This window comes from Molossus molossus, unplaced genomic scaffold (genome assembly GCF_014108415.1).
Source record: "Molossus molossus isolate mMolMol1 unplaced genomic scaffold, mMolMol1.p scaffold_m16_p_20, whole genome shotgun sequence".
Lineage (NCBI taxonomy): Eukaryota > Metazoa > Chordata > Mammalia > Chiroptera > Molossidae > Molossus > Molossus molossus.
In genome coordinates, this window is record NW_023425356.1 from 43,054,609 (window position 1) to 43,072,155 (window position 17,547).

The 17,547-nt window shown below is 45.2% G+C and overlaps 1 protein-coding gene across 1 annotated transcript in view; it reads right to left on the minus strand.

Annotated features, from left to right (window-relative positions):
* Positions 1 to 17,547, minus strand: part of RGSL1 (regulator of G protein signaling like 1) — a 40,278-nt gene that overhangs the window by 18,236 nt on the left and 4,495 nt on the right. The window contains exons 3-10 of the mRNA XM_036273583.1: positions 17,457 to 17,531; positions 16,078 to 16,207; positions 13,327 to 13,488; positions 11,292 to 12,259; positions 8,429 to 8,491; positions 7,799 to 8,021; positions 5,197 to 5,304; positions 3,575 to 3,680 (exon numbers count right to left, since the gene is read on the minus strand). Coding sequence (XP_036129476.1) covers positions 3,575 to 3,680; positions 5,197 to 5,304; positions 7,799 to 8,021; positions 8,429 to 8,491; positions 11,292 to 12,259; positions 13,327 to 13,488; positions 16,078 to 16,207; positions 17,457 to 17,531 — 1,835 coding nt within the window. The remainder of the gene's footprint in view (positions 1 to 3,574; positions 3,681 to 5,196; positions 5,305 to 7,798; positions 8,022 to 8,428; positions 8,492 to 11,291; positions 12,260 to 13,326; positions 13,489 to 16,077; positions 16,208 to 17,456; positions 17,532 to 17,547) is intronic.

The following is a 17,547-nucleotide window of genomic DNA, read 5'->3' on the forward strand; positions in this document are numbered from 1 at the left end:
ATTCTGCTCTCGGTAGGAAATGGGGAAGGTCTTCTGGCAGGCTGCAGGCTGCAGGCTGCAGGCCTTTAACTATGTGAAGATCAGAGTGAAGGAGTTGGTTACTCTTATTTCCTTGGAGATAAATTTTTATGTATCCATCCTAAGCTTGGTTCAATCATTGGACAACCCCAGTGGAAGAGGAGGAGAGGTATTTTAACTTTTTCTTTTTCTTTTTTTTTGATATTTTGTTCAGATAGAGTGGGGGGGGGCAGGGGGAGAGAGAAACATCGATGTGAAAGGGACACATCGAGTGGCTGCCACCCTCACAACCCAACCAGGGCCGGGGACAAACTGCAACCGAGGTACATGCCCTGAGCGGGAACCGAACCTGGGTCTCTCTGGACTGCAGGCCGACGCTCCAACCACTGAGCCAAACCAGCCAGGGTAAGGAGGAGAAGTATTTTAAAGGGGAATAATTTTTTTCAAGGAAACCTTTTTACATTAGGGATTCAAAACAATCCCTAACTGTCAGTCATTTCAGTGAGGTTAAGTACAAGTGATCAGCAGTTATTGATCAATATTTCTAAATTTCCTTTGCAGATTTCTTTTTCACTGTTCCTTAAATATAGGTTCCCTTACTGTTTCATCCCCAATCTTCTTGAATTTTGCCTTATGATATTTTTTTTCCCCTGGGTAATCTCTGCCTCCTCTATGGTTTCAATTTTCATTGATATGAAGAAGTGGTTTCAATTATCATTGATATGGTGAGACTATGTTTCTAATCTTTAAAAAATATTTTTATTTCTTTATTGATTTTAGAGAGAGAGAAAGTGAGAGGGAGAGAGAGATAGAAACATTGATGAGAGAACATCGATTGGCCGCCTCCTGCATGGGATGGAGTCCACAACCTGGGCCTGTGTCCTGACCAGGAATCGAACCAGTGACCTCCTAGTGCATGGGTTAATGCCCAACCACTGAGCCACACCGGCCAGACTATGTTTGTAATATTTTTGTCATTCAGTAATTTGACTCTGATGTGTCTAGGAGTGAATCTTTTTAAGTTTATCGTACTTGGAATTCATTAAGCTTCTAGTCTGTTTTGATTAGTATTCAGCCATTATATATTCAAATATTTTTTCTGCCCCTTTATCTCTTTTTCCTCTCCTGATACTTCCATTATTTGTATGTTGGTGTTCTTGATGGTATCTCACAGGTCTTTGAGGTTCTATTGATGTTTAGTTTTGTGATGCTTTCAGACTGGATAATGTCTACTGAGATAACTTCAAGTTCACTAATTCTTCTGCCAACTCTAATCTGCTATTGATACTTTCTAGTGAATTTTTCATTTCAGTTATTGTACTTTTCAACTCCAGATTTTTATTTGGTTCTATTTTATAATTTTTATCTTATTATTGATATTTTTATTTGCTGAGCCATTATATTTTCCTTTAAATTTTTTAAAACATGGTTTCCTTTAGTTCATTGAACATATTGTTTGGAAGTCTTTAGAGAGTCCAATATCTGAATCACCTGAGACATTTTCTAATGACTGCTTTTTTCTCCTCTGTGTATGAGCCATACTTTCCTGTGGGTTTGTGTGTGTGTGTGTGTGTGTGTGTGGGGGGGGGGACAGGGGCGGTATGTATCATAATTTTTTAACTGAAGATTTGGATGTTATAATTTATAGAGTTCTAAAATTTTTGACAGGTTTGTCCAGTTTTACCATTGTTTTTATGGAGAGAATTTTTTGAGGTTCTTACTCCACTACTCCAGAAGTCCAATTCCTCATATTCAGTGTTTTATTTTGTTTTTTTAATCTGTATCTTCCCTTATGTATCTACTTCCACTATAAACTTCAGGTCTTTAATATCACTTGCCCAAACCACTGCAACAACCTTCCAACTATTATTCCATGGCTCTATTATTTTAGTCTCAATCTAGCTTTCTAATTTTATGTTTTATGTCCCTTCTCCCCATGCATTCTGTGCTTCAACACCATTGAACTACTTTCAAGTCTTTGAATACCACTTTCATATTTCTGAGTTTATCTCTTTGTGTCATTTCTTCAACTTGGAAGGTTAGCTCTGCACACAAAATACTCCCATTTCTTTGCAATCGAATTCCTACATGCAAATCAGGGGCTCTTTTGATACTCCAAGTTCTCCTAACCCTCACTCAAAATTTCTTGTTTCCATTATACTCTCATAGTAATTAGTCAGTATTGTATCATACATAACATTTTAAGGTAAGTTATTATAATATATTTAGTTATGTATTAGGTTAAGGGCAAGGACTATGTCTTTTTTGGTATTATTAGCATCCACTGAGTGTTTGGGATTATTTATTAGATTGAATTTGGGCTGGGACAAGGTTTAAGAAAGTTGCAATTGTGTTATACCTCAGCCACCCTGCTCTAGTCTTAGCTAAAGGCATGAACTGGACTATATAACCCTGCATATTCCCTCTAGTACTTAATGATCGTGTGAATATATGATTTAGAAAAGATTTATGTGATATTTGTATTCAACTAAATTGGAAAATAGGTATTTCTGTAGACATAGTGAAAAGTGGTAAGTAGCACAAATTGGAATAGCAAAGTGAATAAAAGAGTGAACTTTAGGGATTAATTCCAGTTCTTTGAAAGGGAGAAACATCTCTCTAGACTATTTAAAAGAGGCAGAGAACTTATCACGCCCTATGAATGTGAGCAGTTACTGAAAACATACTTCTGGGAACTTTCTCTACGCAAATATTCTGCCACTGACTTTGACTACCACATTTGTATGTGCTAATATATCACGATAAGAGAACTTTCCATATAGCTAGTCATTAATAGTCACGGAATTAAAAAAAAAAAAAAAAGAATGACTGAATGAATGGCATGACTTAGAAGAAAATTATAGTCAAGAAGGTAGAAAACACACCTGGAAAATAAAGAGCAGTACAAAATAGTACATGGTAAGTGCTTGGGGCTGTGTTTTAGGGATTTGGTGTTTCAGAGGCAAGGGAAGTCATACGCTTGGAGAACTTTTTAAGTAGAGGTGGCATTTGTACTAAGATAAGTGGAATAAGGGTGAGGGCGGACTTCTGAAAGAAGTCTTTGCCTAACAGTGGAGCCTCCCAGAGGCTAACTCTAGGACTGATTATAGGGGGGAGGGGGGGACGTGAAGTAAGGAAGCAGTTAGGAGGCCACTATAGTCGTACACAATCCAGAAAACACAAACATGCAAGGATACATGTGCAAAAATGTTTGTCATGGGACTAATTAGCAGTGAAAAGTTGAAGATAATATAAATGTCCACAAAAAACATCTAGTTAAATAAATCAGGCTACCTCCACACTATGGAAGGAGGTAGACCTGTACATACTGACATAAAAGGATGTCCATAATAGTTTGTTATGTTGAAAAAGTTGTTGTACAATATATATTGCATGGTGTCAGGTTTAGAAAATAAATAATGATTGAACATGCTTAGTATGCCTGTGCATGTATGTGTGATAGATGGAAAAGAGTCTGGAAACTAACACACAGAAAAATCAGTTCACTCCAGGCCTGTGCCTGGGGAGATCAGGATAACCAGACCCTATGTTTTACCTGGGTCTTACCGAAGGCTTCCTTGCAACACCAAACTTTTTTATGGACGTTTTCCTATTTGCGAATAAATATATCTTTGGTTCTCTGTCGATTTTCACTGTAAAATCTAAGAAGAAGTTACAAAGTTGGGCAACACCATGTTATAAAAAGCTTTGCAGAGAAGAAGAAGAAGGGACAAAGCAGCAAGGACATCACCGGACAGTGAGTGCATGTGGAAAAACCACAGTCCCCACAGTGGTCACCATCTCAGGCCTTCAGTGCGAGGGATGCAAAGGCCATTAGTGCTTAAGAGACTGGAGGATGATTTTAGCCTCCGGCACTAACATCAGTAAGTCTGTTGGCTGTTAGGTACAGAGCCCACCTTCCTCTGAAGATGGCTGAGACCTCGTCCATCATAATTCTCCTTCCCATTTCAGCCCCAAGTGGCATCCCTTCCCCAATCAGCCTTTATTTTTTTTTTATCCTCACCCGAGGACATTTTTGCATTTATCTTTTAGATAGAGCAAGAGGGAGAGGGGAAGAGAGAGAGAGAGAGAAACATCAATGCGAGAAAGACACATTGAGTGGTTGCCACCCACACGACCCCAACCAGGGCCGGGGACAAACTGCAACTGAGGTACGTGCCCTTAGCGGGATCCAAACCCGGGTCTCTCTGGACTGTAGGCTGACCCTCTAACTGCTGAGCCAAACTGGCCAGGGCCCGATCAGCCATTTTTCTAGGCCACATACTGTTTTCCTGGATCCCTCTGCTACCCCCCCTCCCCCTTCCACTTGCCCCCTGGAATTCCTGCTTTGTGATCAGCAAACCCTCACGGATCCTTGCTCGACCTCTTCATTAAGAGTTCCCTTCACATTGTGCTTTGACAGGAGCCAACCCCTTTCCCAGGACACTGCTCCCACAGCAAGCTTCTCGAGTGGTCTTCGTCACACCACCCAGTTTGGAGTGGGTGTCGGGTGCCCTATTGCCATTTAGAAACCCGTTTCAAAACTACGTTAAAACGTTACTATTACAGAACAGACTCGAAGCATTTTAGTATTCAAGAGCCTTCGGAGGTTGTTAATATCGTCGGAAATGATCCAGACTGTGGAAAGGGGAGGGGCGGGGTGGTACTCAGTCCTCCAGAAATGAGAACATGCCTCGTTATAGTCAGTCTTTTAAGCCATTCACTAAATAGAATGCCCCCACCAGGAAATTTCTGTGTGGTTTGGTAAACAGATCCCTAGGAGGCCTGTGAGGTCTCCTGCAACTGCCTCGAAGTTCAGCCTCTGCCTCTGCCCAGTCCTGCTCTCCTCGTTCCCTTACAGGGGTACTCCCCGGAACGTGCCCCACAAACCGCCTTCCACAAATCTCTGACTCCAAGGAACTTCGCAGAAGACAAATCTGCATTATTTAAAACCCCAGAGCAAGAAGGTAGGAATGAACTATTTTTATCCTCATCCTCATTCATTTATAATTGCATCTCATTTTCACGATGCCCTTCTATGGCTGTATGGGGGTGGGGTGGGGACAAAGTCCCTCATTTCAAACAAAGCACGGTTCCTCTTTTGGCGTATGACCCATTGAGTTTGGAGATTCTTTCTATCTGGCTGTCTCAAATCTATCTATGGGTTTAAACACTTACCTGTTTTAGGTGCTTTTTCACAGTATATTTTGTAGTCATCACTGATCTTCTCTATGGCCACCTTTGGATACTTATAGCAGAGTTCCTCAAAGGACATTTTCTCTATGTCTGTCAGGTAGAGAAAAATAAGGGAGAATCTAATTGCCCACTCTGGGTTCAAAGATTCATATACTTTTGTAGAAAGTATTGCCTTTAAAATGTTATTTAAGTATGACAATAGTGTTTGAACGGAGTGTTTATACACAAAGAATATGAGCTCCTTAAGCCCAGTTAGAAGGAGATGCAGCCTCCCTCCCCTCCAGGGCGGGAGGGCTCTGCCTTCTGGGAGACCACTGACCCACGGACATTTCCCGCCTCGTCGCACACGGCTGTCCAGGGCAGTCTAGTGCTTTCTGTGTCCACTGGTGAGTTCAGAAGGAATCCCAGGATGTGGACTCACGGATGTCTGTCGCCCTTATGTCAAATGTCATTGTCATCGTTAGCATCTCTCAGCCAGGGTATCTGGCTGTAAATTTGGAAGAGCAGTGGACTATTTCTGCAATGGTTCTGGGCTCCTAGTTCTCCCTTGCTGAGCAACCTTGGGCAACCTATTCACCTCTCTGAGATACATTTTCTCCATATGAAAGCTGAGAGTATTCCAGGTCTGGTGCTCCGTGAATTTATGGTGTAGCCTGAATGGGGGCAACAGCCTACCTGGCAGTCAGGGCCCCAAGATGGGCAAATGCACAGGAGACCCTTAGGTCAAACTCGTGTTCCAAAAACCATGCAGTAATCGTGTGTGCTGGGGGCAAAGAGCGGGCGTCCCCATGGAGGGTGGTTCCCACTTCCTGGCCATCCCTGACTCGCCACGGCCACTGCAGAGATGCCTGTTGCCTTGTATATGGGTGGTGAAACTGACCAGCTACCCTCTCTCCCACTTCTCGCTAGACTTCTGGGAGAGGTTCGGGATTTTTTGGGATTTGGAGAGAAGGTGAAACTCAGATAAAACAGAGGGCCTGTTCATGATGGGTTCCTTCCTTCTTTCCTTCCTTCCTTCCTTCCTTCCTTCCTTCCTTCCTTCCTTCCTTCCTTCCTTCCTTCCTTCCTTCCCTCCTTCCTTCCCTCACCCCAGGACATTTTTCCATTTTTTGTTCAGAGTGGGAGAAAGAGAGAGAGAGAGAGAGAAACATCGACACAAAAGGGACACATCGAGTGGCTGCCACCCGCACGACCAACCAGGGCCGGGGACAAACTGCAACTGAGGTACGTGCCTTTAGTGGGAACCGAACCCGGGTCTCTCTGGACCGCAGGCTGACACTCTAACCACTGAGCCAAACCGGCCAGGGCCATGATGGGTTTAAATAACTCACACTCAAGCATGGCTCCGAGGGCAAACACCCAGGGCATCTTGACTTGTACATGCAGTGCCCCGTGCAGTGCAAAGGTTTCAAGCGTTGAATGTTACACTTTTAGTATAATCTTACCTACTGAGCACCTATTTGCTGTGTAAATGGATCACCCCAAACCCTCTCAACAGCCCTGCAAAGTAGGGGCCATTATCCCCATTCCACAGATGAGGGAACAGGGCTCAGAGGGATGAGGTCATTTGCCGGCAGAGTGAGAGAGTAATAGAACTGAATGTCCAAGCCTTTGCTCTCTCCTACTCCATCCACGTTTTTCAAAGGGTAGGTCACGACTCAATAGTATGTCAGAAAATAAGTGGAATCATTGCTGGTGTTTACAAAGTGAGATAGAATAGAACGGAGAATATTAGAGTGCATCATTGTTATGGAAAAATATTTTCTATCTATACGCACACACATATATATACAGGTATATGTTCCTTGAAGTCAAATGCATTCATTGTGGATCAGCCTTTAAGAAATACTGCTTTGTTCTGACTGCTTCAGCATAGACAGTGAAAGCAATTTGTTCAATATGAATAACAGCAGCTGACATTGGACTTGTACTATTGCCCAACATTGTGCTAATAACTTTCATAGATGACCTCAGGTCATCTTCGCAACGAGCCTATTATTATTCCCAATTTACAGATGGGAAAACTGAGGCTTAAGGAGAGGTAAAATGCACTGTTCAAGTTTCAGGTTCACTAGCAGAGCTCGCGACCCCAGGCCTGTAAGACAGCAGAGCAGCGTGCTCCATCCGCTCATCTCCACCGCCTGGGCAGGCTGGGCGTTATGTCGGGAAAGGAAGGTCGCTGTTAAAAATATATCCACAGAAATACTCTGGACTGGATTCTGCGGGAGGGGCGGTGAGGCAGAACGCGGTCACCAGAGCAGGAGATGAAGGGTTCAGTTCCACCGTGGCGATGCTGTGTGGGCATCACGGCCACACTCCAGCGCTCTGGCTCCCTTCACAGCCAGCAGGGGCCGCTGCAGCCAGTCTGGATTCAGATCCTGTCCCTGCCACCTCCCTGGGAGGGTCACTTACCCTCTCTGTGCCTCAGTTACTCAGTACTTACCTTAGGTTATTTTGAAGAGCAAATGAGGTCATCTTTGCATTGCATAGCGCCGACACAGCCAACAGTCCCTAAACGCAAACTATTCTTACTTCCCAGTTGCCTATATGTCAGGGTCCAAAAAGTTTTGGTGACTGTGCTCACCTGTCAGAAACACTGGAGACTTCAGTTCTACCTGGAGAGACCCGCCTTGTCTCAGGTCCTCAGTAGCCAGTTTTTGCCACTGCATAGAGTCCATTTCCTCCATGTTCGCCAAGCCCTGGCTTAACGCCAGGGATTCCTCAAACCTCTTATAAAGAAGGATGTTCTCCTTTTTGCTTATAGACTCTCTCTTATGCCACTTGGTGCTGATGAACTTGGTCTGAGTCTAAGAGAAGGGGGAGGGGACAGACAACATTTGCTACAGGAACGAGACCAGCAGTGAGATATTTGCATCAGCCCAGGCCTCCTGGGTCTCCGTCCTGCGGGCTCAGGTTGGTCGTTTTCCACTGTTCAGAACCATTGCTCCTCGACACACCAACCCCCTCCCTCTCATTTTCTAAAGAGGGAAATTCTGCATGCACGTGACTCCTTCAAAGTCAGCTTATGTACTTGAGTCTTTTTCCTTGAGAGGTTTGTATTTAGAACATCAGGGACCATGTCAACCCCCCAATTGCCTCTAGAAAAAAAAAAATCAGACTCATTTACTTTAACAAATAAGGCTTCTAAAAGAGTGGTTATTCTCTCGTCTTCCCTCAACCTCATGACTCCTCCCCAACTCAAAGCCCCTCCTACTGAAAAAGTGAGAAACCAGTAGTCCTCTTCATCCAGGAACTCATCATACAAGGGGCTGAGCATCTGCAATTCAAACCCAGCATAGTGTTAGGAGGTGGTGCTCAGCTCGCTGCATCTCGCCTGCTAGTGTTCACATGGGAGCAGAGTAGGCTGCAGATTTTGGGTTCTCTGATTTGGAGATGCAATGGGACAGCAAACATTAGCCATGAACAACCAGGGGACAGTCCTCTGCCTTTCTAAATATGGCAGCTCACACAGCCTCTCTCTGAATCTCAGAGGATAGTAATCAATATTTCCTTAAGAAGAGATACAGTAAATAGTTTACTGAAGGACAATTACTTGACATCTCATATGTCTTTGTTCCTTTCCAAGTATTATCTCATCTGATTCTCAAAATGGTCCTGAAAACCAACCATCTCCTTTTGGTGTGTCTACTGCTTTGTTTTGTTTTTATTTTATTATTAAAAATTTTTTTTCTTTATTGATTTTAGAGCGAGAGGAAAGGAGAGGGCAAGAGACATGGAAACATGGATGGGAGAGAACATCAATTGGCTGTCTCCGGGAATCGAACCCAATTTCTTGGTGCATGGGTCGATGCTCAACCACTGAGCCACACTGGCTGGACTGTTTTGTTTTGTTTTTAAATCCCCACCCAAGGAAATTTTTCCATTTATCTTCAGATAGAGTGGGAGGGAGGAAGAGAGATAGAGAGAGAGAGAGAGAGAGAGAGAGAGAGAGAGAGAGAGAGAGAGAGAGAGAAACATCAATGTAAGAGAGACACATCGATTGATTGCCTCCCACATGACCCCAACCAGGGCCGGGGACTGAACCGCAAACAAAAGTATGTGCCCTTGACTGGAATCGAACCCGAGACTCTTTGGTCTGTGGACTGACGCTCCAACTGCTGAGCCCAACTGGCCAGGGTTGGTGTGTCTATTCTTAATATCTCCCACTTGAAGACCTTACCCATTTGTGAAGAATATTTCATTACATCCAAATAAATAAACAAACAAAACCCAACAGTAACAACAGAACCTATAAGCTAGTGCTTCGCTAGGTTTATATATCTGTACTCTCATGTTCAGATTATTGATTTGTTCATTTATTGATTTGACAAATATTTTCCGAGTGCCTCCTACATGCCAGACACTATGCCCATTGCTGGGAATGTACAGATCAATATGCTACAAACCTGGTTCTCAAGGAGCTCACCTTCTACATGATGAATGGCAGCATGACAGATGCCACCACAGAGATGTGAACAAAGTTCTCTGGGAGCAGAGAAGAGGGAACACATTTCACTAAGGGCAAGGGAACTCTGAGCTTCCAATACTGAAGAATTGTGCACAGGAGAGCTTTGGCTGTAGACCTACTGATCTGGTCCTACACTACCCAGATTGCCACCCTGGATAATGATGGTATACTAGAAATTGTACTGGTCTTATAGCCAAGAACTCCTGGGTTCTGACCCTGGCTCCTCTGCTAGTCTGCTGTGTACCTTGGGCTAATCCACCTACCCTCTCTGAGTCTTATTTTCCTCATTTTACACGTGACAGTAATACTATCCTATCCATCTCTTGGAGGTGCGAGGAAGCCTCGAAGAGGTAATGTAAGGAGAATACATTATACTGTACTAAATAATTTGCTATTTATACCCACTTGCCCCTCCAGATCAACCGCCACCCTTCTTCACCTGGCTTGTGCCTTGGGAAATTAACCTCTATGGAACACATCAACAGGCTTCCGTGACCTCTGGTAGGATTTATCCTATCAAGAGTCCTGACAGGAGATGGGAAAGCAGGAGTAGAGGGAGTTTGGGGTATCTGTTCCCCAGGGTCCCTCCCAGCCAGATTGCTGTAGACTGGCTATACCCCTGCTGATAATTACAGCTCCTGCTGGCATTCCATTCCCTGCAGCTCTTTCCCTCCTGGTTCTGGTAACTACTCCCTCTCCTCAACTCTGCAGGCCTAAGAGTGATAAAGGTGACCATGCGTACTGGCCCTGGGGTATTGTACTATCCTCTGTGATTTCCCTACCCTCGTGCCCACTCCCTTGTAATTAGCCCCTTTAACTGGACATACATCTGTTTCCCAGCTGACTTTGTCATTTGTTTTCTCCCAAGATCTTGATGATGCAATAGTCAAGCAACGGGCCTATGTTCTGTGAGTCTTCAGAAGGGTCTCCTGCTTTTATAGCTAATGCTTTGGAGTAAGAATGAAACCTTCTCGCCCTGGCCGGTTTGGCTCAGCGGTTAGAGCATCGGCCTGCGGTCCTGAGAGACCCGGGTTCGGTTCCCACTAAGGGCATGTACCTCGGTTGCAGTTTGTCCCCGGCCCTGGTTGGTCGTGTGGGTGGCAACCACTCGATGTGTCCCTTTCACATCGATGTTTCTCTCTCCCCCTCCCACTCTACCTGAACAAAAAATGGAAAAATGTCCTCAGGTGAGGATAAAAAACAAAACAAAAACAATAACCCTTCTCAGTTGGCCATGTCCTTGGAACAGTCTCAACTGGCGGTTCCAGGACAGAAAGACCCTGCATTTCAATATATAATGTTTAGAACAGAGTTATTAAAACATCTCTTGGTGGAATACTCTGAGATCCATGGTTTTGGGAGACTCCACATAAGAGGGAATTGAAGAAGGAACAAAAGGTGAATATGGACCACTCCTCGACTTTGGAGTTTTGGCTGGTTCTTGGGAATTTGTACAGCTTACACCTAAAAGATTAACCAACTCTTCAATAGGTGAAGGGCTATATGCGTAATTAGATCATTAACTTGGTATAGATGACCAGACAGAATTTTAGGTCAGTTTTGACCTAATCTTCCAGATACGAACCCATTTCTGTAAGGTATGACCTACCTGGCAGATCTCCTCCTGGGCTCTGGGGATCCAGGGGTTCATACTCCCAGAAGGCAGCAGTGCCTTCAGACCTTCAATGGTTTGGGATTTGAGCGGTAGCTGTGGACCAATCTCTTCATTTAGGTAGAGCTCACAGATTCGGTTGCCTAGCATGTGCCAAAAGATGGCGTTCCCAGTCTTCCTGTTACTCATCAGGACGCTGAGGAAATGGTGCAGGTCTTGCCAGAGATCCAGGAGTTGGATCTCTGTTTTCAAATTCTGCTTCTTCAGGTGATCCCGGAAGGGACTCCCTGCACAGGCATCAGCACACAAGGCCCAGTGGGTGTACCCTGAGCAGAGTCTTTGCTTGATGGCCTTCTTGATCGTCATCTGGGGGGAGTGACGGATGATGGGGGTGGCAGTCCTCAGGTGAGTAGAGAACTTTGTCTCAAAGAGGCCTTCCATGTGGAGGTGGCTCTTGGCTTTTTTCTTCATGTTGGACTTCCTGGCACAGCAACTGTCCTCTCCCTGGGAACTGGTTATTCCTGCCCTTGAAGAGGACTTTTTCAGGCAAGGCATTTGTATAACCATCTTAGCCTTAGGACAGGTCTCCTGGGAAGGTGTGGAATTGCTATCTGGCTTGGTATCCAATTCTAGAGACCAAGAGGCATGATCTATCAACTGCCACATCTTCAGCTTTGTCTTCCTGCTCGAGTAGTGCTTCTGGGGGTGGTGGGACTTCTTGATGCTCATGTTCAGAGGGAGCCCTCCTGCATGGGTACAGCAAATACTACAGAGGCGAGTCTCATATTCTTGCATCAGGCCCTGGCATGACTCCTCCTTAGCTATGATGGTCTTGGCATGGGTGTAAAAGTTGGGAAGCCAGTAGCTCTGGAGTTTGAACAGAGCCACTTTCTGCATGTTGCTCAAGATATCCCTCCTGGTGGTTGACTGGTTGGGATGCCAGATGGAGAGGTTCAAGAGGGACTCTGGAAAGTAGATAGAGAGATGAAGGATGAAAATGATGTGTTAATGGTGAGGTTTTTAAATTTTTTTTCAAATGTTTTTGCGTATAGAATTTCCTTTGTTCCTCACACAATCCAGGGGTATGAACAGGTCAAATATAAGGTGGATACATGTTTAGGATTTGCTCAGCACAGTGACCTCTTTCTCTGATTACCTTCCTTCTTCCCTAGATAAATAAGTCATTCTAGGTGATTCTTCAGGTTATTTTTTAGAATATTGAACGTTATTGTAAAGAGAAGCGAATGTCACATGAAAACATGTTGAAGAACAAGAGACATGTACCTCTGAATGAGATTTCTCAAGGTCAGATCTGACAGGAAGAAGGGCTTTGAACTGAATAATTTGAAGGAGTCTTCACTAGCACTGACTTTAATGTCATTGATTCTCAAATATCTGTATGAATAAAGAGTAGTGTGATAATCCCAAACAGCAAATCTTCTGGAACACATTTGTGTTTGCATTAGCAATGCCTCCCCAATAAATAAATAAATAAATAAATAAATAGGATGAATCTGATGTTCTAGAAGAGAGCTTGGCAGACCTTTTCTGTGAAGGGCCAGCTAGCAACTAGTTTAGGCTTTATGGTCCACCTACAGTGTCTGTTGCACACTTGTCTTCATTAACCCTTTAAAAATAGGAAAACAGTCATAGTTCATAGTCCACGTATTCTTCATTTGGCCTGCGTGCTGTAGTTTGTTCTAGAGAATCCCCAATGTTAAAAAAAGAAAGACAAGCCCTGCAGACCTAGAAGGTGGAGGAGCTGTTCAATGACCTTGTTCCAATTCCTCTTCACCTCATCCAGCCAACCATCACTGGCGAGTAACATCTCAGGAAGAGGCCTGTACCAGCCTAAGAAGAACTGGTTTCTCTCACCCCTCCCCTGCTAAGGGTTGGGTTTCCCACTGGCAACCCTGGAGCCTAGACGGTGCCAAGGTCCCTGCAAAGCAGGAGACTGAGGGCTATCAGTCTCCTCTTTTTTTTGGTTTCACCTCCCAGGGATTTCACTTCAGATACACGTTATCGTTCTCACTGATGTTCATGTTGCAGAGAGCCACTACTCGTGAACCCTCCTGAAGATGGGTGGCCTTCAGCACAAGCAGGAGAGACAGGTAGTGGTCTCTCAATTCCAGGTCCATCTCATCTATGCTCAGGATCTTCTCCGCAAGGATCCAGAAATCCACCAGCTCTTCGCCTACAGATCAGACAGGGGAGGCCCAGGGTTGCACCCCCACCTTGCCCCCTCGGGGTTGCCCCTGGGTGTGGCAGCTGATACCCCTACCACCAGCCTCCTCTATGCCTCCAACATCCCCATGAGCTACTCCTTCGGGTTAAGGCACCATCTCCAGAAATGTGCTAATATGAGGGCAGATGGGAGTCATGAGGAGAAGGGACATAATAGATCGGGATCTTTTGTGACTTTTTTATTGTTAGAAAAACTGTCCATTTAGGGAAAACTATAAAACTTTGAGGACGGATCATGAGACATTTGAGTTGGGTCCAAAAAATAAAGATCAGAGGGAAAGTGACATTTCCTAGACCACGGACCCAGAGTAACCGACAAAAGGACACTGGGGACAAAAAGTGCCGAAGACTATGTTCCCTGTTTCACAGCTTTGCCAGGACTGAAGTCTTTGTGACACACTGAACGATAGCCTGACTGGTTCTTCCTCCCTGTTCCCTTGAGATCCAGGGTTTCACCCTAAAACTAGGGCTGTCCCTGGATACAACTTGAACTGGAGTGTCAGCCAGTACAGGTGTGGTTCTCCCAGAACTCATCAACCGCGGGACCCAACGGAGCAGAAAGCAGGGCATCCCAACACTTTTGCTACAGGGATTTGTTTACTGGCTCCTTGTCTGTCTCTCTACCATCATGGCAGATCAATGAAGTGGGGACTTACGGTTCCTGTCCACCTTTGTATCCCCACCTACAGCACAGTGGCTGCCATTCAGTGGTACTCAATGACCATTGTGAAACGAATGAATGAATGTGTGAGTGATGAATGAATGAAAGGGACTCTGATTGTGTTTGCTCTAGCCTACACTATGGGTCCCAGTTTTTAAAGACTTCACCCAAACTGCATTCGAAGTCACTTTTTCTATTCACCATAGACATACATCGCTGTCAGCAAGTGCCCTGGGGCATCCTGGAAGCTGTTAAGAACTTGCAAAGGTGCTCAGGAAGAAGTCCCAGAACCCACCTGCACTGCCCTTGAGGTAGGTGCAGAAGCGCCACATCCCTCTGACCCCGCCAATGCATTTCTGGAGTAGCCACTGGTCTGCGTTTTTCCATCTCATCATCTTGGCTGCCAGGAGAAGTTCATGGTGAGAGAGAGTGAGCTCTGGCCTCGGCCCCGCCCTCAGCCTGTGCACAGTCAGGCCGCCATTCGCTCAGTAGGAGGGAGGAGAGATGGCGGCCCGTTAGACGAGTTGGGTCCTGGTTAGGTGGTGCTTTTGAAACTAGGTACCAGACCCTCTAGTGATATACATCGAGGAACAGGTGAGGGACCCACAAGCATAGGTACAATCCAAGATCAAAACACCCTCCAGCCAAGGCCCCTTGCCTTCTGCAGTCCCCGCGTGGCAGTGTTGCTGCCAATCCAGTGTCCCGTACATACATTGCAGGAGGGAGCTGAGTAGGACAGTGATTTGGTACAACATTTTACTCAGTGGGATCTCCTGAATCGTAACCTTCTCTGAGGGGAACGTATTTGGTTTCCTTTGGTTAGATGAGCTGAGAGTAAAGTTACCGATGCAATCCTAGATGGAGACTTTATTCATTCATTCCTTCAACAAATATTTATTACATATCTACGAAATGCCAAGTACCATTCTAAGTGTTTGGGATACATTAGCAAACAGAACAAAAATCCCTGCCCTAAAGGCACACAATGAACAGTCAGCATAATAAGTACATTATCTAGAAAGGTTGAAGGTTATAAGCACTACAGGAAAAAAATGAAAAAGTAGAGGAGGGGGTGTAAATAGAGTTGGGAGCGCTAGGGCAGGGGTTGGACAGTGGGCATCGAGGTCTCCGTGGAGTAGGTGAGATCTTCATGGAGACTTGAGGAGGTGAGAGGGGGAGCCAGTGTGGATATGGAGGAAGAGCATTCCAGGCAGAGCAAACAGCCAGTGCAAAGCCTTGAAATGGGAACCTGTCTAGTATGTTTGAGAAACAGCAAGGAGGCCAATGAGGTGAAATGCAGTGAGCGAGGAGGAGGAGGAGGAGAGGAGGTCAGAAAGGAAATGAAGCCAGGTCTCTAGGACCTCGAAGGCCACTGTGGGCGCATTGGATTTCACACTGAGAAAGAAGCCATTGGTACAAGGGTGGGGGTGGCAAAAAGAGGAATGGCATGATCTGAATCAAATGTTTAAAGGCTCACTCTGGCCATTATGAGCAGCAGAACAGGTCCAGAACCAAGAAGTCTAAGATGATTTCAATGGCCAGGTGAGAAACGATGGTGGCTTTGACCAGGTGGTAGCAATGAAGGTGGTGAGACATATTGTTTCTGGATAAATTTTACACAATTTCGTCATGTTCTGTGGCCACCATTAACTCTCATTTATGGTGGCAAAGAGCCCAGCCTATTTGACTCCTGCTCATTGATGGTACCGATTTTGCAGCCTAAGATTTCACCTATTGCCACAACACAGGCTGAGCCTCCTGCATGTCTCCAGCTATAAAGGTGGCCACTATTGGTACCTTACTGCAGGACTAACAGGCACAGAATGGCTCTGCAGGCTGGCTTCCCGTATTTCTCCACACGTACACCCCCATGCTTACCTCCTTCTGGGGAATTAACAAAACTGATGAATTCTTGACAGAGAATGTAATGGAAACACAAGTTGCTTTTACAAAAGAAAGGTAACCGGTATTTTCCCAACCAGGTCAATAATCCTTTGTACTTTGGGATCTAGAGTCCAAACAAAACAGAAACAGAAAGGAGAAATGGAACTGAACTGCTAAGAAATGCAGCTTAGCAAAGGCAACAAATAGCCTCACACTCGCTCTATCTGGCCCAGAGGAGAGGTGTGCTGATTACAGATAGAACCTAAGGGGACTGGAGACTTGGACTAAGGCTCCCAAAGGAGTGAATGGATTGTTTGGCAAGAACAGGCTTGGTCTTTCGTCATAAATCTTCCTTAGACCCGGGTGACATTGTTTTTAGAAAGATCGAAGTCTTGCTTGATGGAAGAGGAGCAGAAGAGACTTCGTCTGTGGTATCAAGTCATAACTCTATTCAACTTGCTTCTTCGGAAGCATATTTATAATTTTTTTTTTTTTGCAGGCTCCCAGCCCATGTCAACTGACGAGCATGTCCAAAAACACCAAGACTCCACCGTAACATCATTTAGAGTATGAGATGGATCCCTGAGAGATCGAGCCACCAGAGAAGGGAAGGAGCAACTAACAACTGTAAGTTTCGATCTCCTGGGAACACCCCATGTAAGAGTCAGGGTGGAGTGTCTCTCCCAGCTCTCCAGATCCCGGAGAAAAACAAAACCTTGGAGTGAGCAGGCTCAGCATGGTCTTTCTGCTCCCAGCCGCTGCTGGAAGGGCATGTGGAGGGTATTGGTAAATCTAACGTCTGCACAGTGGAAAGGAAGGCAGGAAGGGGGAGAAGGAAAGGAGAAAGACAGTGATGAGGACAAGGAAAAAGGATAGAAAGAGGGAAAAGAGGGAGGCAATCTCTGGAGGAGAGTGGTGGCGCAGTCAGTAGGAACTGCAGAGTGGCATTGTACCTCGAGCTACACCTTATAGTGCAAATAATTACCATGTGGCCCCTGGGCCGTGCCTTCCCACCCCACGCCCATGGCGGGCATTGCCAACTGATTCCCAGACTCCTCTGGCTTAGCTGTGGCCTCGCAGTTCTCAACACAGTGCTTTAAGCATCTACTACTCAACAGTCACAGTGAGCGTGGGAGATAAATCTCGTTTGCTAACCATGGATTCGAAGATTAAAAAAAAAAAAAGGACTCAGGAGCATCTCTTGCCCAAGGGGTAAGAACGCACAAGGGGGAAATGTCTATCTGGCTTAATGCTGTCTACGTACCTGCTTTATTGCTTCTCCCTCTCTCTCCCCCAATCACACTTCGAATTCAGCTTCCCCTTCCCCCCCACCACCCCAAGACTTCCGCCCTTGAAGTAAGACCCTTACTCACCAAGTCATAAGGTATTTCTGGCCACAAGCTCCACTGTGCATTTTCAACTGTGTAAAACGGGGCCTGGCCAAAGACCTGCAAACAGAAAACT